The sequence below is a fragment of the Lynx rufus genome, unplaced genomic scaffold, assembly GCF_022079265.1.
Source record: "Lynx rufus isolate CCGP_SWC_20201006 ecotype Redwood Valley unplaced genomic scaffold, mLynRuf1.p SCAF_1, whole genome shotgun sequence".
Lineage (NCBI taxonomy): Eukaryota > Metazoa > Chordata > Mammalia > Carnivora > Felidae > Lynx > Lynx rufus.
This window is the reverse complement of record NW_025814823.1, coordinates 176675316-176694805: the sequence shown is the minus strand read 5'-3', so window position 1 is coordinate 176694805 and position 19490 is coordinate 176675316. Positions and strand designations below refer to the sequence as shown.

At 50.5% G+C, this 19490-nt stretch overlaps 1 protein-coding gene across 3 annotated transcripts in view; it reads left to right on the top strand.

Annotated features, from left to right (window-relative positions):
- Positions 1-14201, top strand: part of ERGIC1 (endoplasmic reticulum-golgi intermediate compartment 1) — a 103673-nt gene extending 89472 nt beyond the window's left edge. For all 3 annotated transcript variants that reach the window (XM_047091119.1, XM_047091130.1, XM_047091140.1), the window contains 2 exons: positions 1200-1322; positions 12284-14201. In XM_047091119.1, coding sequence (XP_046947075.1) covers positions 1200-1322; positions 12284-12391 — 231 coding nt within the window. In that variant the 3' untranslated portion in view covers positions 12392-14201. The remainder of the gene's footprint in view (positions 1-1199; positions 1323-12283) is intronic.
- Positions 14202-19490: the final 5289 nt, after the last annotated feature.

The window sequence follows — 19490 nt, the reverse complement described above, 5'->3', positions numbered from 1 at the left end:
TAGCATTTGGGATTGGGGGCTCCCCTGTGGTTGAGTCCAGTCTACAGTTATTGTAGACGAATGAGAGTAGCCCAGAAGTGTCCAGCAAATGCCCAGATCAGAGGGGACACACATCAGTTCAGCTCCTAGCCGCCTTCTAATCCTACCCAGCCAGGTGCTGTCTCAGGAAGCCTTGTTTTAGGGTCCCTCTCTCTTTGCAGTTTGTGTTCCTTCTTTGAAGAAGCCCACTCCCTACATGGCCTTTATGCTCATATCTCTTACACACACACACACACACACACACACACACACACACACACACACCCAAGGATGTCCTGTGTGACCTAGAATGCCCCCTCTTCACTAAGCCTTCCACAAACCCTGGGGAGAATTGGTCATTTGTTCCTGGCCCTGTAGCACTCCATGTCTCTGTATCACTGCGTGCGTAATGTGACAGTATTGGAGATACTCTTTTACATCAGCATCCTTTCCAGATTGTGACACCTACCTCCCCTGACAACCTGCTCTGGGGATGGGGCAGGGCTTACCACCCTTAGAGTCCCCAGCAGCCAGCAGGGGTGCCAGCACACAGGAGAGGTGCTCAGTAAACAATCAATGAGTAGGGGTGCCTGGGTGACTCAGTCAGCTGGGCATCTGAGTCTCGATTTGGGCTCAGGTCATAATCTCACAGTTCATGGGATCGAGCCCCGTGTGGGGCTCTGCACTGACAGCACGGAGCCTGTTTAGGATTTTCTGTCTCCCTCTCTCCCTGCCCCTCCCCACTCACATTTGTTCTCTCTCTATCTCAAAATAAATAAACCTAAAAAAAATAATCAATGAGTAAATGAATGGGTTTTGCATACCCAGGAGTTAAAGGGGGAAGTAGACCTTTACTCAGATGGAGCCCAAATCACACCTGTCCTTTTACATCTTTGCTCTCTGATTCTGGTGCAGCTTCCATAGGTCATACGGTCAATTTCCAAGCAGCCAAAAGGGTTGAAAATGTCCCCAGGAATGTTGCCCATCCAGACACTGAGAGCAGAGCTTCTAGGAAAAGGGGTGAGACGAACTGGTAGAGTCTGGCTCCAGGCAAGAGGGAGAGAAGAAAGCCCATTCTTGGGGGTTGGCGGGGGACCCTCTGCATTCCAACCCCCACCCACCATGAGACATGGCTCATACATCTGATTCTCACATCCCCGTTCTCTCTTCCTTCACCCCAGGAGTACGTAGCCTACAGCCACACAGGCCGCATCATTCCCGCCATCTGGTTCCGCTATGACCTTAGCCCCATCACGGTCAAATACACAGAGAGACGGCAACCTCTGTACAGGTTCATCACCACGGTGAGTAGGTGGGGCGCCTGCCGTGGGCTCCTTCTCTCGGCAGCACTCCTGGTTCTCAAAGAACGGGATGCAGCCTGCAGGGCTAGGATCCTAGGCTGTACACAGGAGGTTGTGATCCCCAGGATGTTTAGGAATGTTATCAGAATCATGTCATCCAGAAAATATTTTCCAAAGAGGTTTATCACTAAGTCTATTTAGTTTGTTAAGCAGGTTTTTATATGGGTCAATGAGATGTTTGTGATTTTCTCCAGTTTTTTATTTTTTTTTATGGGTTTAGCAGGGTTTATCCTTTTCTGTGGAAAATTTACAGCAAAGGTTTAACTCATTTTTTTCCCATGTCTATTCTCCAACTATAACTGCTGATATTGTCAGGTTTTTTCTTTCTTTCCTTCTCGCATTCTCTTCTCTTTATTTTCTCTCTTCCTTCCTCCCTTTCTTTCTCTCTCACCCTCTCTCTTTTCCTTTCTTTCTTGCCGTTGTCTCCATCAAGTCCAGTTTTCTGTGAAGCAGCTTCAGGCCGATGTCATTTTTCTTTGATACTGAGTATTTCTATTAAGTATACTGTTTCCTGGCCTTCCATTCAAAGTGTCCTTGGGGGCAGAAAAGCAGGCTTGCAGCATCCTGCTTCAGCCAGGTGGCCCGGAGATGTTTGGTAAGCCAGAGGCAGCGGAGGTGGGAGAGATGGGGTGATTATCCCTACCTCACAGATCTGGAGACTGAGACTAAGAGGCCCTTCTCCCCTTGTACCTCTTTATACTTTTAATAATGATTGAAGATCAGGGGTCTTAGTCCCGGATCTTTCATTTGTGGCTCCCACTAGGTTTGTATTAGTCAGGACTCTGTTACAGAAAAGACAGCCCCACGTCCAGCTGGCTTGAGGGGTAAGTAAGCCTCAGGCATGGCTGTATCCAGGCACAAATATTGTCTAGAATAGGCTTGTTTTTAAATCCTGCTTTCCTCCGTACCGGCTTCATTTTCAAATAGAATTCACTCATAGAAAGTGCCTCTTTCTCAGTAATTCGACCTGAGTCCTGGATAAGGTAGTGCTGTCACTGGCCCTGCTTCATTCCCATGCCAGCCTTGTGGCCTAAAGAATGAAAGGACTTCCAGCCCGCTGACCCCAGCCAGATGAAGAAGACAAACATTATGAGGGGGTGGGACTCCCCAAGAGAAAAATCAGGGGTCACTTACTAGAAAACAGAGGGGTGGATACTAAGAGGCAAAAAGGTCCGATGTCCACAACAACGTCTCTGTCTTATAATCCATTAAAAAGGAATAACAGTTCCTGCTCTCCCTGCCTCCCAGGCCTCATGGGGCTCAAAGGAGATCATCAAATGGAAGCTTTTTGCCTTCTAGAATGCCATGTGGGTACAAAGGGTGTCAGAACCCTAGTGCTTTTAGGAGCCTCACAACGTTCTCGGACTCCACAAAACGCAAAACTTTCAATCAGCAGAGGGCACCTAACAGAAATCTAAGACACTCAACACAGATTGGAAAAAGGTATTCGTCACACATACGAGACAGGAGTAATCTTCAGAATTTATATATAAAGAATTCCTACAAACCAGTAAGAAAAAGTTAAGCGACCATGAAGAAAAATGGGTGAGGACTTGAGCATTCATAGAAGAGACCATACTGGCCATGAAAAGGTGCCCAAGTTCCCTAGAAACTGGAGGAATTTGATTCAAAATACCAGACCCAACTTGGTCCTATCAGACTAGCACAATAGAGACTGGGGGGATGCACAGCAAGGGGTCCTGCATGCACTATCCGGTACGAAGGTAGATTGGGCCAGCTGCTGGCGGGGTCAGGCGCAAACCCTTTGACCCCAAAGCCGGGGAACTTGTGAGCAAGCGGTTTTACCCAAAGCCCCGCAGGGTAGGACCCCAAGTTGTTCCTTTTACCCCAGTGCTTTTACTGCATACCCAGAGTAAGAAACTACAACACAAGTAGGTACGTTTGTGCAGATGTGGTCTGCTTCTCTGAGGCCCTGGGGCTACGGCATTGACAGTGGCAGAGAAACCCCTGTGCCCATGTCTTACTGTAGGGTCTAGAAGGATCTTCATGTCCCCTTCTTATCTGCTCCTATGTGCCAGATGGCTGAGGCTCCAAGTGTGAAAACCCCTTGGCAGGTGGCTGAGAAACGAAGCGACTTCATTTATTTGCTAAACTTTCGCCAGCATTGACCACACTCCAGTCCCTGTGCCCGGCAATGGCGAGAGCCGAATTTGACTTCATCCCTGCCCTCAAGCTGCTCCCGGCTGGTGGGGAAGAGGGGCGGGCACGCAGAGAATGGAAGCCCACCCAGCAGGGGCTCCACCGAAGCTATGCACCGGGCACTGTGGTAGCAAAGACTCCCTTCTGTTCGGAAAATTTGGGGAAGGAAACCCAGGGATGAAGGATGCAGAGACATTTTCTAGACTGGTGGGTGAAGGAGAGAGGCTCTTCGCACAGGGAGTAGTATGTGCAGAGGCACCCCGCTTAGCGTGTTTTGTGAAGGCCATGTGGCCTCTTTTGACGCGGGTGGACTTCTAAGAGCTGGAGGTCCCAAGAAGTCACAGGGGAAAAGCCCGTCCATCTGACTCAGAGGCCAGACACCTCCATGACCCCATTGCCTTCTCCTCCTGCCTTTGGCCGTCAGCGTCTCTTCCACCTCCGTCCCATCCGCCTCCGCCGGAGCATGGACCATGCTGCAGGGGACTTCCTGACATCGTTAGCCTGGTGGCCCCGCACCACCATCATGGTCGTCCCGGCAACCATGGGGTCAGCCCCAAGTGAGCCAACCGGCTGTCCCTGGCAGATGGCGTCATTGTGGAGCTTCAAAGCCCCTTGTCACGAGGTGGCAGATGTGGGGATGACGCTCACAGGCAGACACACACAGCACAAAGACCCCCGGGAGCCCTAGCAGGGTGGGGTGGGGCCAGGATGGAAGTGGAGGCACCTGCTGTGACTTCTCTTTCTCTCTTTTTAAAATCAGACACTTGTGTGCCAAGCCCCCAAGCCCCAAATGGGGGCCTCTGCAAATAGCTCCTCACAGGGGCTGCTTAAGAGAGGGCTTAGGCCAGAGGCCAGGATGTCGTCATGTGGCGGCTGCAGGGCTGCAGGGGCAGCTGTGGGTGGGCTGGAATGAGGTGGGGTGTAGTTCAAGGGGGTGTGGGTGGGGCGGGGAGGGGCGGGTGGGGCCTCCCCGATGCATTTGTACCTATCAAGTCCCCGGCTTATCCGAGGTCGCTCCTCCAGGGTCTCACGGTCTGGAAAGGAGCTGGACATCCTGAGCCCGAACAGAGGAGGGTCCTTCCTCCTGGAAGTCCCCATCAGGCTGCCTGGGGCTTCTCTCTCTGGGCACCCAGGGCACCTTGCTCAGACTTCCACTTTGTGCCATTCCAGAAAATGTCACCACTAACGGAATAAACAGATGTTTTTTAACAACATGCAAGTGATCCCCTTCAAAGCGCCCCCTCCCACACACGCACATTTGTCCCCTGCCCCTGCCACTTGCCGAAGCCCCTTTTTTGGGATTGCCTTCAAGTGGGCTGTGGTGACAGATTGGATGACTTCAGAAGTGTCACGTCGCTTTCCCTGTGTGTTTTATTCTGTCAGGGAGGAACAGCCAGAAGTCAAAAAGTATCAACTTGGATCAGTTTGGCCATGACAGTTTTTGCCCACCAAAAATGACCAGTTGGTAATGGCAGTTTAGTAGCTGCATTCGACGTAATCCCTGGCCTCAAGGTGCTCCTTGCCAGCGAAATAATTCCCCCAAACTTTAGATTGTACTTTGTACTTGCCAGGCCTGATTATGATGAGCCCCAAGTCTGTTTCCCCTCAGTGTCCCCCGCATCCAGCACAGGGCCTAGCCTGGATACCTGGATGTCGATACTCAGAAATATACGAGGGACGGCTGCGTGAAGAAGGGATCCTATAGCTACACTTATTAAGCATCTACCGTTACTGGGTAATTCTATAATTATCTCCTTCAACTTTCCCGGCAGCCCTCCAAGGTAGAGATCATTCTTGTTTTATGTACGAATTAACTGAGGCCCAGAGAGTTAAAGAAACTGTGCCAGGGCACAGCCAGTAAATGGCAAAGCTGGGACCTGACTCCAGAGCCTGTTTCTGCCACATCGCCCACCCCACCCCCACCACTGCCACTAGCTTGGGAGCCTCTGCCTTCCAAAACAAAGGCTCTTCAGGATGTCCCAGGAACAGAGTCCCCAGAAACCATGAAGCCCTTGATAGGACACCAGGATCTTTTGATACAGTGACTCCATACTGGGAATCAGGAAGAAATGTGATAGCAGGAAACAAGGCGACGTCGTGAGCATGAGTGATAAAATCACAGTCATGCACACAAATCATTAAAACAACACCACCACCCACATGTAAACTGTCCATATGAGACTGGTTGGCTGGTGACTTGCAAATTTTCCTGCCCAAATCTGATTACCTGTCACTCATCTGTTGGGATGCCTATGAGGATTTGCCATAGACAAAAGGCATTAGATACTCGGGTGTGGGGGGGAGGGAGACAGTAAAAACAACTGAGAAGAGACAAACTTAAAACTGAGGAGGTTTTACCCACTAAGGCAATATGAGTTGGGAAGAGACCAGCTTTGTAGCTCGGTCTGAATCTCGCCTACTCAGACTTCCCTTGAAGTATCTCTCTTACCCGGACCATGAGCTCCAGGAAGGCAGGGCGGGGCCTTCGTCATCTCTGGTCTCCAGACCTGGGGCAGTGCAGGCAGGTGATAAATAGGTGTCAAACAATGAGCAAACCGATGGAGGGGTGCACACCTTGGTCCATCCCCATAGCACAAGTTCCCATTATCTGAGGAACGGATTCCCACATTAGCAGCTCAGTTATTGAGGGCTGGAAATGTGTGTGGGTGGGGGACAAAAACTTTGGTTCAGATCCTTCCAGACGTTTGAGCAGAGCTAGCTCTTCCAGAAGGTTGTGTACCAGGGACAGATTGCTCCAACTGGGTCTGAACACAGATATCTCGGTTGCAACAGAAGTTCCTGGTGCTTGCTTTTTGAAGGCAGGTTCTGAGATGTAAAAGGAATAGCAGAATGGAGCGAGCTCCCTTTTAGAAACTGTACTTATTTTTACAGCCACACAGCTTACTTCCTAAACTTCATTGATGGGGTCCCCTTACTTCAGGACATTTGATAAAACTTAACTGAGAAAAAGCCATTCACGCGTGAAGGCGGGGACTGAGAGGAGCCTTCAGGTTGCGGGTAAAGTACGGTGGTCTAACAGAAAAAACCAGGCCCTTTGCAGCCTTCCTGACCTGATTCTCATCACCCTCGCCTATTTGGTAGTTGTGTGACCTTGAACAGGCCAGTCCCTCTCTGAGCCTCTTCTTCCCCATCTGTGAAATGGGGATCACGCCATTTCCCCGAGTAGTTGCAAAGATTGAGAAGGCAGAAGAAAATGCCGTCTCAGGCCTGGCCCACAGTAGGTGCTCAACCAAGGTGGGGTTTTTTTTGGGGGGGGAGGGGGAGTATTTTGCAGCTTCAGCCATTGTAAGAACGGGGCAGGGGGGAGAGGTCTCTGTTCCCCCACCAGGCTCCTGTGCTAGAGGGTGGGAGTGGAGGGTCCGGCAGGCGTGACACCAGGGGATGGAGACCACCACACCCTCTCCTCCCCCCACTTTTCCAGGGCCCAGTCATCAGCTTCCCTTCTGCGACAGCCCCCACCCCTGCGTAGCCACAGCTTTGGTGTTCTCATCCACGGCTCCAGTCTGTCTGCCGCCACCAGCATCTGATGGGACTCCGATTCATTATTTATTTCCTCATTCTGGGCCTTTTCCACAAGCTTTTCAAGCAATGCTGACTGCACGGGGAAAGTGAATGAACAGTTCGCAGGCACTCGAGGTACAGCAGACAGCCAGACAGAGGCCATCCTGGTCCTCACAGGGGGCCCCATTTTACAGATGGGAGAAACCGAGGCTCGCGGGCGGGGGGTGGGTAACCTGGCTTTCCTGGCCAGAGTGGCAGAGCTGGCGTCTGACCGCAGGAATGTTTCCTCCAGAGCCCGCAGTCTCCACCCCCACCCCCGTGTTGGTATGTGTTGTGCTCCTCCGTTGCCCACTGTGGAAAAGAAAATGCGGGGGAGGGACGATGGATCGGGAAAGCATTAGTGCTGGTGGAACAACAGAGGGATTCAGCTCTCCAGCCAGTGCGGTTAGAACGCGTCCTTTCCATATTGTAAGGAATTAAGAGCCATAATTAAAATGTAAGGGAAACGCACACACACACACACACACACACACACATCTTCTTTTCAAGGTAGAGAAACTGACTTCATTCTAGCCATAGCAGGAGGCTGGGAAGCTGGTGAAACCACAGGAAATCTCTGCTAAAGAACAAAGGGGCATGTTATTGAGGACTTCTGATGAAAACAAAGTAATGCGCTCCTCTCAGACTCACTGGGGCCTGGATGTCGAATTGTCCTTGTTTCCATTTCTGGAGCCAGGGCTGCTGACCAGAGTGGGGTTGCATGTGCTGGGTCTAGTGGCCCTTTCTGGCTCAGTGGCCCTGCTCCTTCACCACCCCCACTGCCTCAGGGCCTGGTCCGGAGGTACAAGAACATGGCAGCGGTGAGGGACCAAGGGAACATTCACGGCTGTGTGCGTAACACAAACACTCGTTCGGTCTGATAGCTGTCCTGAGGGGTGAGGATTAGCCTTCCCGTTTTTTTAAAGGAAGGAAACTGAGGTATGGGAAGTAAGGATGATGCAAGGGCACACGACAGGAGGGGCCCCAACCAGAAATACCTTTGTATCAGGTACTTCTGATATCTTCTTGGTGTTTGTGGTTGACATAGAGTCCTGGGCAGATGTGAAGAGCTCCCTGACTGGCCAGAAAAGGGAAATAACCTCCAGCTTAGGTACTCTGCCCTCTGAGGGATATGCTTCATCACAAACACTTCTTGGCATGTGCTTGAGGAAATATCCTGTCAAGATCTCAGCTACCCCATCTGTAGAATGGGCCCTTCAAGTGCTTAGGACCTGGGCAACTGCAAAGAATCTGCATGTGGTGCCAGGGACACCTTTGCTGTCCTGTCTTTCCATGAATGGGCTTGTTCTTTCGGTAAAAGAGCCAGTTAGAAAAAAAGGAAATTGAGACCCAAAGGGTTGCTCTGAGGAGTAAGTGGTATTTTACCCATTGCGGTTCTTAGAGTGGGTCTCAGAGAGATTTAGAAAATCTCAGATCTCAGCAACAAGGTCAGAGCCTTCCAGTCAGTTGAAAGATTAGGTATTGTTTACTGAGCACCTACTAAGCGCTGGGAGCTCCAGGGGCATCTCCTGCAGTACGACAATTGGCAGGGTAGGGGTGGTTTTCCTGTGTCGTAGATGAAAAAAACCGAGGCCCAGAACGGCTCTCCCATGGCTAGAGTAAGCGACAGCCACGGCTCGGCTTCCCAAGGCTGAACCCTTTCTGCTGCCATGGCAGGGAAGGCCCTGGTAGACTCCCCAGGACACGCTTCATCCCCACCCCACTCTGCTCAGGGCCCCTGCACCATGTACAGTGAGGATGCATATGATTGGCTTTATGTAAACTTTTCTTCGTGTGTGTGCATCTTGGCACATCCCCCATCTTGGGTCGGAGAGATGCCAGGCCACCATCTGCCCTTTCAACCCTTTTCCTGGCCTGTTCTTGAGATCTGCCTCACCAGTATGGTGAAGCCTGTCACCTTGCCACCACCAATGTATGGCCTGAGTCCCAAGACAGACATTCTGTCCACTGCAGCCTCGTGGCTTCACTTGTTTCCCTGTTTCAGAACTAGGGACTGTGGCCTTCCCGGGACACAAGATGGCTGAGACTGGCCACCTCCTCGGAGAGTCCAGATGTGGTCACCTCCTGGTGTTGAGGGTTGCTGTGGCCACCCACGTGTCAGAATCCAGGGAGCACCACAGCCTGAGAGCACCCCAGCACCCCTCCCCTCGTGACCCCTGCTTCACCTCATACCAGTCACCACCTATGAATGTGAGCGTGTCAAGAAGGCCGGAGCAGGCTAATGGCAAAATCCTGAAGGCAGGGGCCATACCAGCGTCAGACAGGCTGCTAGATTTTTCTTTCAGCTTTTGAGGTGCCTCCCCCTGCCCCAGAATGTGCCAGAAATCCCCCTCCTCATTGGACCGGTGACGAGCACCTTTGACAGATGTAGGATAAAGGGGGATGTGCTGTGGGGGGGGGGGTATTGGGGGATACCCAGGGGGCCTCACTGCAGCGCCCCCTTAGCCCTAGGCTCACGGCAGCTCACTGATGGGGCTAGTTGCCGAGTAGCTTACGTGCCCCGGGGCCTCAGCTTCCCCGCAGCTGTGTGTTTTCTTGTACTTCAATGCATGTGCTGTCTCCTCCTGCTCCTGGAGACTTCAGACTGGGTGCCAGGTGTATGTGAATCATAGGCACGCTTGGGTTCCAAAGCGTGTGTGCGGATATAGGGTGTGTGTGTGTGTGTGTGTGTGTGTGTGTGTGGTTTTTGTGTTTTTATTATTTGCTCCATTGCACTTAAGTCACATTTTCCTCTTCTCTGGCCCAAGCTCTAAAAGCATTTTGTGGTGTAAAATCTCCTATCATCTGATCCAGTCTACCGAAATAAACCAGCTCCCCTGCCGTCATCTTCCTTGAAAAGTGGCCCTGCGTCATGCTCTGAGGCTGGCAGGGAGAGGCCCCGCCTGCTGAAAACACTTCATAATAATCCCCCTAGCGCCCCCCATCCTCTTCACTCCCTGGGGGGCTGCTCTGGTTTCTTGGGCTGTTATTACTGGAATGCCAGCTGCTCTACTTAGAGCCCATCCGTACAGACCTGGTCTGTCTTGGGCCTCACAGGCCTCTGCTTAGCTCATCTTGTGGAAATATCATTTTAAAAATAAACACTGGTTCGATCTGCACTTCCCTCTCACCTCCGCCGTGTCTCCTGGCCTCCCGCACTTGGCACCAGAGGATCCATTAAGTCACTGCCGTCTCTCAGAGTCCTCCAGCGGTTGAGCGTCAGTGGCGGGCCAGCCACCCAGTGGTGCCTCCGGGGCAGTGTCGGGGGCCCTCTAGGACTGTTCCTCTGGGCTTCTTCGGAGTCCTGTGGTCATTTAAGTGCTTCTTGCATGTGGCATGGGGGAAAGAGTGCGAGCTCCGGAGGCAGACAGACCTCGCTGTGCCACCCGCTCGCTGTGTGACCTTGGAAAAGTTATTTCCTTGTCTGGGTGCCATGGGTACGTGACTCAAGAGTGGCACACTGGGTGATGGGTGGTATTGGCTCTTAGGAGTGGCATAAAGTATGTGCTTAAGAGGAAAAATACATCAAAAGAAATTTTTTTAATGTTTATTTATTTTTGAGAGAGACAGAGACAGAATGCGAGTGGGTTAGGGAGCAGAGAGAGAGGGAGACACAGAATGCGAAGCAGGCTCCAGGCTCCGAGCTGTCAGCACAGAGCCTGACGCGGGGCTCGAACTCACGAGCTGTGAGATCATGAGCTGAGCCGAAGTCAGGACACTCAACCAACTGAGCCACCCAGGCGCCCCAAGAGGAAAAATTCATTTAAAGTTGCCTTGCAAATCTCCTCTGAAGTTCTTTTATCTTCCATCATCCATACTTTGATTCTATTATGCAACCAGAAAGCAACCAATAGGCAGGCCAGGAAATTTTGAGTAAAACAGAGCATTATTTTGATGTGTCACAGGTGGAGTTCTGGCACAAGCAAAGATAGGAATTCAGTTAGGTGGAGAGTTTCGTGCCTGAGAAGCAGCGGAGCGTCCTGTTAAGAGTGCAGACTCCCAAGTTCGACCCACTAATCACTGTGGTATTGGACCGGTGATCCAATGTCTCTGTGCCTCAGTTTCCTTAGCGGTAATATTTGCGTCAGAGTAGTACTTCCTAGGGTTGGCCTGGGGATGCAGGGAGGAGGGAGGCACAAAGTACTCAAGCCCCACCTGGCACAGAGAAAGTGCTATGTAAGCTGTTTTGTCCTGGTTATTGCATTGGATCGTGTGGCCGGGAGTTAGGAAGTACAGCATACAGGTGGCATTCATTGTCATCCCCCCTACTGCAGCGGTTCTTAACTGGGGGCAGTTTTTACCCCCCGGAGACACTTGACAGTGTTTGGTTGTCACGACAGGAAGGAAAGGGTACTACTGGAGTCTCATGGGTGGAGGCCTAAGAGGCTGCAAATAAACATCCTTCATTGCAGAGGACAGCCCTCCCACAACAAAGAATTTTCTGGTCCCCAAAGTAAATAGTGCCGTAAGAAACTTGGCCGTAATGTAAGCTTTCCGGTAGTGCCAGAGGCTCCCTCTCTTCTGTAGCTCTTGCCCTGGTCGTACTTTTGCATTTGTTGGTATGATTATTTGGTTACTACCCATCCCACTGATCTCCTACAAGCTTTGGAGAGTGAGAGATTTATTTCTCCTTCCCGTCCATCCAGGCCAATGCTGCCTATTCGGCCCACCCCGGATCTCAGTCACAGGCAGCGCTGGGCCTGGACCTGTCAGAGCCAGGTTCAAGTCCCGGGACTGCCACTTCCTGGCTGTGTGACCTTGGGCCAGTGGCACTGCCTTTCTGAACCTCCATTCCTTCATCTGCAAATGGGACTGTAAAAATCTGATAAATTTAGAGTGGAAGTTAGGACCACAGGCTCCAGGGTCAACACATAGTTGAGTTCAGGTCACAGCTGTGTTACTTCCAGTGTGAGTTCAGTTACCTAACTAAACTTGGTTTTCTCACCGATGAAACGGGTCTACTAATCCCCTTCCTCATTCAGACGGTTGGTATGGGATTTAAAGGAGCTGCTGATGGTTACTTTTATTGTTATTAAATTCATCATCCAATCAGTGGATTTTGTTGAACCCTGCATATGTTCCAGACCCCATTAGTTACGGGGCAGAGCTCGTGATTTGGGAGGGGTCTGGCCTGGCGCTCCATCTGGCGCTGACCTCTGACCCTCCCCCCCTCGCCCTTTCAGATCTGTGCCATTATCGGTGGGACCTTCACTGTTGCCGGCATTCTGGACTCCTGTATCTTCACAGCCTCGGAGGCCTGGAAGAAGATCCAGCTGGGCAAGATGCATTGACGACCCGCCGGCCCAATGGCCGAGGACCCCGGGAGACTGCCAGCCCTGCTTCCGGCCCCCCATCTCCTCCTGCCCTCTCATCTGGCCCAGGATCTGGCTGCATCCCAAAGTGGGGGTGGGGGGAGGCAGGGGGCGGCTCACGGTTTCGCAGCTACCTCTTTTCCTCATCTTTAATTTGACACGAATTACACTGCCTGAAGTCGTGGTGCCCCTTTTCCTGGGGAGCCCCAAGACCACCACAGTCAGGCAAGGGAGGTGCGGGGATATTGGGGACCACTCCTGGGAGGGCTGCAGTTCCTTCCCTCTTAGGGGAACAGCCCAGAATCCACGTCGACCAGCTCACAGCCAGGCTTTGACAATCTCGAAGCTCCCACCATTTGGACGCACTAATCGCTTGGCCTCTCCCCTGGGGAGCCGGCCTGCAGACCGGGGCTCTCAGCTTTGGACCACACTGCCCTCGGGTACCTCCACTCTGCGCCTACAATAAGGATGGTACTTCCCAGGCAAGTCCCTGGGATGTGGCGCTATAGGTGGAACCCTCGCCTTTGCTCCATCCCTTCTTGTCCATCTCAGAGCTCAGGCTCAAGTCCCTCACCCCCACCCATTTCTTTTTCTCCTGAGAAGCAGACGCCCAGTTGTTGGGTAGCAGCGGTGGAAACTCAGGTCTGCCCGTTGGAAACTGGGTGGGTGGCAAGTTCTCCTTCCTCTCTTCACCTTGTTTCTCTGAAACCCCATCCCCACCCCCACCAATGTGCCTCAGCCCCTGTGCTGTGTGGCAGCAGCATCTCTTGGTGGAGGGGCTGGTTGTCACTGGGGAATCATCCTTTGAAAACCAGACATGGTCTGTGCACTCATGTCTAGATGGAAGGCATCCTTCTCTGCAGCCCTGAAGTAATCATGTCTCACCCTCTCCTGGACAGTTGCCATCAGTCCCAAGGCCTTAGGTGGGGCAAGCAGAGCAGATCAGCCCTGTCTTTGGACATCTACCTTCCGGGCTTCCAGCGGGTGCACAGCACTCGGACTTCTCTGCAGCTCAGTTGTGGCCCACTTGCCACTGAGGTCCCCCTCCCCATCAGGGGCCATATAGGTTCTTGGTCCCTGGGGACTGCTCCATTGTCTCCCCACTTGCTCCTGAGGTGGGTCCCTACCCCGCTGCTCACCCTCATCCTTCCCCTTCAGTCCGGAAAGGGAGCTGCAATGGTCCAGGCACGAATGCCGCCCCGGGGGAATTTTAGGTATGCCCTTGTGTCCCAGGGAGAGAGCCGCCTGCCTGTTTTCCATTTATATCAAGATTGTTTGCATACTTTTGTAATTAAGGGGAGTGTCTGGTGGAAGTTTTTAAATTATCTCTATGGATAGCTCAAGTCTCTGCCATTTGTAAGTTTTGGCTCTGGATTCCAGTTAGAAAAGTGTCCCCTTCTGCATACGAGTTGACTGATGTTGTGAGTGCAAACTGCATTTGGTTATCTCTGGTATCTGTGGCCACTTGGATGGATTTTTTTTTTTTCACCTTCTGTTCCCCAGTTGGAGAAAGGAGTCTCTTTGGTGTGTGAATACCTGCACCTGTAGAGGGTGGGCAGGGTGGGGTGGGGAAATGTGTGGCATGCACATGCACATGAGTTGAAATTCCACTTTTATGCTTTTTTTCAGAAAAAAAAAATAATAACTCTTGAGGACATGGGGGATGTCAGTTTCCTATGGAAGAGACACCTCTGACCTGTTATTCTTATAAACAATCTCAAGGGAAAAAATGGTTTAGTTCTTTCCCCACTCGTTGGGTTCAAATAGATTAAAAGGCTGATTTTCAGAACTGTTGTTGTGTGTTTCTTTCTACTTGACTGTGGCTGCGTAGCCTAGAGGCTGGGCACACAGTCAGAATGGAATTTAATTCTAGAGGAGAAAAATGGGGAAATGTGGAAAAGATCCGTGAGGATGATTGGAAAGTCAAGATCTCTTGCAACCAGCCCTTCTTTATTGAATCCCTACAGAATATTCCTGGATCTGCCATCTTCTAGCTGTGTAGCCTCAGGTCAGGTTCTTAACCACTCAGTGCCTCAGTTTCCTCAGGTGAAAATAGGGAGAGTAATCAAACAATCAGGGCTGTTACAGAAATTAAATCTATAATATGCACAAGTAAGTCACACTGGATTAGAAGGAGCTTGTGGATGTGGCAAAGGGGTATGTGGTAAATTTTCAAAAATGGGAGTTGTTTCATACAGGTATTCCAAAATAGAATATAGTCTCTTTGAGAACAGGAAACAGGGCTAACTAACATGTTTAACCACAGCTTTGAACCAAGGGCTGCAGTAAATTAAAGGTGTTTCATAAATTCTCCCTGATTTCCAAGGATCTGGCAATCCTTGTTCAGACTTAATCCCAGCAAAGGGGAGACTATCCCAGCTCTGAAAAGGAGATTGACATGGCTATTTACCACCCTGCTCTCGGCTCTTCAAGGCCCTCACCTGGAACAGCATGAACGTGGATCATTCATCAGGATGAATGTGGCAGTGAACCGCTCTGCAAGAAACTTCACGGATTCTCTCTGTAACATCCTGATACTAGAGTTCTTGTGACACTCCAAAGCTGAAGGTCAGGAGGAATACGCTGCCGGTGGTCAATTACGTGTCTTCCCAAACCTTTTTATGCCAGCCGTGCTTTATGCTGTCATGATGTGATCAACCAGTGAAACAGGATTGAAAAACGAAAGAATCGGGGCGCCTGGGTGGCTCAGTCGGTTAAGCGTCCGACTTCGGCACAGGTTATGATCTCACGGTTCATGAGTTCAGGCCCCGCATCGGGCTCTGTGCTGACAGCTCAGAGCCTGGAGCCTGCTTCAGATTCTGGGTCTCCCTCTCACTCTGCCCCTCCCCTGCTTGTGCTCTCTCTCTCTCAAAAATAAATAAACAAGAAAAGAAAAATGAAAGAATCTAGTACAACTAAGTTGTACACTTCGCAGAGACCTGATAAAGGCGAGTTGCCACCCCCCTCCTCAAAATGCTCCCAAATTAGATACGAGCAAGACCTCTTACTAAAAAGACCTGGGAAGAAGGGGTGCGGGGGAGGGGGGCGTCCTTGAAGATTCTGTATTCACATGGAAAGGGTCTGAATTCTCCCTCCACATTTAAGGAACCCAAAACTGGAACTCTCTCAAGTTGGCTTATGTAAGGACATGGTTTATGCAAGGAAAGTGAAGGAGAACTCCAATGGGAGGTTTCTCCATGGGTCAAAAGATTGGCAAATTTTTTTTTTAATTTTTTTTAACGTTTATTCATCTTTGAGAGACAGAGAGAGACAGAGCATGAGCGGGGAAGGGATAGAGAGAGGGAGACACAGAATCCAAAGCAGACTCCAGGCTCCAAGCTGTCAGCACAGAGCCCGACGCGGGGCTTGAACTCACGAACTGCAAGATCATGACCTGAGCCAAAGTCAGACGTCAACCGACTGAGACACCCAGGCGCCCCTGGCAAATGTTTTTTAAGTGGACGTAAAACATTTAAGGTATGTGTCATTTGTATGATTTCTCTCTTAAACCAATTCTTTCAACTACCTAACCAAGAGCAGATTACAGCGTTTTCGCATAAGAGGATTTCTCAATCGGGGATTATAGCGCAGATTCGTAGAGGGGGAGTTGATAGTTTGGGGGACGTGGTGGCTCGGGCAGAAATGGCTTCTTGTGGGGCGGGGTTGGGGTGGGGGGGCTTGCAGTTGAACAAGGGGCGAGGTTACAGAGGTGCATCAGGGAAGAGAGAAGCTCAAGTCCTGCAGCCCATGCTGCCTGAGGTGGGCGGATGTCGGAGTGGGTGTGAAGTTTGGGGAGAAGTGTCTTGTAGCAATGGGGCTTGGAAGTGGCAGCTTGGCAGCTGCATTTCTTACTACTCTATGTCGCAAATTAGTTCTCGATTCTTGCCAGAGACAAAGATACACATTTTCTCAATGTGGCAGGCCACCGGTAGCCCTAACGCCTTCCTAAGAAATGGGCTCATTAAAGACCTTTTTCCCTCCCCAACGGTTGTCTTTGGTCAGTCGTGTAGTGACGAGGCCATGCACTTTATTCTGCCCAAAATAAGTTGTTTTTATCTTAACTCATGTAGAAAAAGCTACCCACGGTTGGGCATTCTCCATGTGCCCGCAAGGAGTGATCGTTCAGGCCTTGTCTTTCTCTATCCTCACAGCAGTCCTGCCCGGTGGAAGTTACCTCCTTTTTACAAAGGACAAGACAAATTTAGTAACTTTTCTCTGTCACACAGCTGGTAGGTGGCAAAGTTGGAATTCAAACTCCTGTCCGCCTGACTCTGGGTTATGGTTCTGCCTCGGTCCCCAAGGTCATCTTGTCCATATCAAAAGAGAAAACTGACCCCCGCCCCCCCCCCCCAAAATGGGGGAAATTGAAAGTGGTGAGGGTACTTTGTGTTTTGTTTCCTTCTTTCTAAACAGCCTGCAAGGGAAGCTAACTTGAATATTGGAGATCTTGTTAAAAATTTAAGGCCCTTAAAACATGGTTTTAATTACACAAATAAGACATGCTCATGGCCCCACTGGAGGAAAATCAGACAGGCAAAAAGTAAAAAAAGGAAAAATTAAAGGGACCCCTGATTCCACTAGCCAGAGATAATCATTGTTAACATTTTAGTCATATCCTCCCACAAACAAAATGGGATCATGCTGTTAATATTATTTTGCGGTTTACTCTTATCCAGTAGACATCCTCCTATGTTACTGATAGATCTCATCATGATCTCTGGTGGCCACAAGATAACAATAAGCATGTTGAGTATGTAATGGTGGATCATGTTCAGCCTGTTCCCATCTCATTCGGAACCTGTTTTCTCACCTGCAAAAGGGACCAATTCAGGGGATTGTTTACCAGATTAAGTAAGGTAGTGTTTGTAAAACTTAGCACAATGCCTGGCATTAAATGCGCAGCCAAATAAGATTAGCCATTGCTATTCATTCATTTAATAAACAACAATTTCTACCATTAATTAAGTGCTTACTTTGTGCCAAGGCTTGTGCTAAGGGTTCATTTAATCCTGACACCAAATCAATAATGTAAGTACTATCATTATTCTCATTCCTCAGGTGAGGAAGGTGAGTGACCTCTAAGAGGCTCAATATCTTACCCAAACCTACACAGCCAGGAAGTGATGGAGATCCAAACCCAGGCAGTCAGAATCAGGGCGCACATGTTTCCCCACCACATCACCCTCTACCTCAGAGGCATAAAAATATTTCCCCGGCGTTTCCTCTGTGCTACCACTGTATTAGGTCCTGGGGCTTCTATACCAGTTCCCATGCGTGTTACCAAGAGTGGACATGGGGCAAGATAGTAGCCAAGCCCCACTAAGTCCTCATTAGAGTGACAAAGCCTCAGGCTCTCAGGGTCTTATCTGGTGATGTCATTGCACCTGTCTTAATTTTACTGAGCCGTGGGAGAAGGAGCGTCAAGCATCACCTCCCCACCCTGGTTGATCATGAATATACCTTGATTATCCTGGGTTGTAATGATCTGTCCTCAAGGTTGCCCTGCACCAGTGAGGTTCTGCACTCCTCACTGTAATCAGAGACTAGATAGATCTTCCTCCTCCCCAGAGCTCCTTGATCTAGGCCCATACTATGGCTAAATTACTAGTACCTATCAATAAATTAATGCACAAATGGATGAATATTGGAATAAATGAGTAGGCAAATGAGTTATGCCAGTGAGTGACTAAATGAACTTATGGGGGAGGGGAGGTAAGGGACCTTGGGTCTGATGAACACTGTAAGGGCTGCTTGAGAAGAACCCTCTGACTTTCTATGTGCAGTAGGTCATAACAGCTTCTATTCCTGCCTTCCCGTGGTGACATTTTCTTGGTCCCAACTTTGAGCTATAACGGGCCTATAACCTTATGAGTTTAAGGTTGAGTTGCTACTGCAAAATGATTGCCACAGTAGCCTAGTTAACACTTCATCACCTCACATAATTGCCATTTCTCCTTTGTGGCAGAGACATTTAAGAAAGTCTTCCTGTCTTATGCTCTCCCTCCAACCTCCTTACTCTTGGAGTCTGGGGCACACACAACGGGTGGCTTTCCAGTTGCCACTGCCTCAACAAGTTTGGCACCGCTCACCCTAATGCCCTGGCGTCTACAAACAGCCCGGATGTTGGCCATCCTCCCTAAGTCTGAAGGCCAGAAGTCTCCAACACTGACTGCAAGCGTTCTAGAGTGAAACCTAAAATAGGACCCATCGGGTTCACGGCTCAGATGCCCTGGCTGATCATGAGGCAGAGTAAAATGCTAGTGTTTAACAATTGCGTCACCATATGCCTGGGGACACTAATAAACGGAGAAAGCAGAGGACCTGCTTGAGTCTAGCAAGACAACCCTCTCTCTGAATTTCGGGGTGCCTGTTGATTGAGCACCACAACGTCTTCTGACATGTGGCGTAAAGTAGGTGCTTAATACATATGAACTATGTAAACTCTATGAGCAGAACGAAATCTTTCATTCCCAGCTGCCTCGCGCGCGGGGTGTCTCAGGCTGACTGCCCGTAGGGTGGCGCCGGCGTCTCCGGGCTGTCTGCCCGGGAGGGGAGGCGGGGCTCGGACACTACTGGGCGGGGCGAGGCGGGAACACGGGGGGCCGAGGTTGGGGCTGGAATCCGGGGGGGGGGGGGGGGGGGGCGTGGCCGGGATGAGCAGGGCGGGGCAGCGGCCGCAAACTTGCAGGCGAGCTCTGACTGCCGAGGCCCCAGCTGGTTTTTCCCCAAGGTGCATTGAATGTGTTTACTTCAAACACAAAAAGCTTACTGTTTGCGTCATCGGTAGTTAATGGTGAAAGTCTGAATGTGAGGACTCATGGATGTGAGGCCCGGCTTTAGGGCTGGCCTGGAGGAAGCCCCACACATAGGCCTCTGCTTTCATTAGGAATAACGGCTTACTGTAATTAAGAGCTATGCGCCAGACCCTGTTCTAAACATTCCCAACGGATTAGATCACTTAGTTCTCATAACAACTCTATGAGGCACCTACTGAGATCATCCCCATTTCACAGATGAGAAAACTGAGGCTCAGAAACATGCAGGCATCTCCCCAAGATCCAGCCACAGGAAGAGGCAC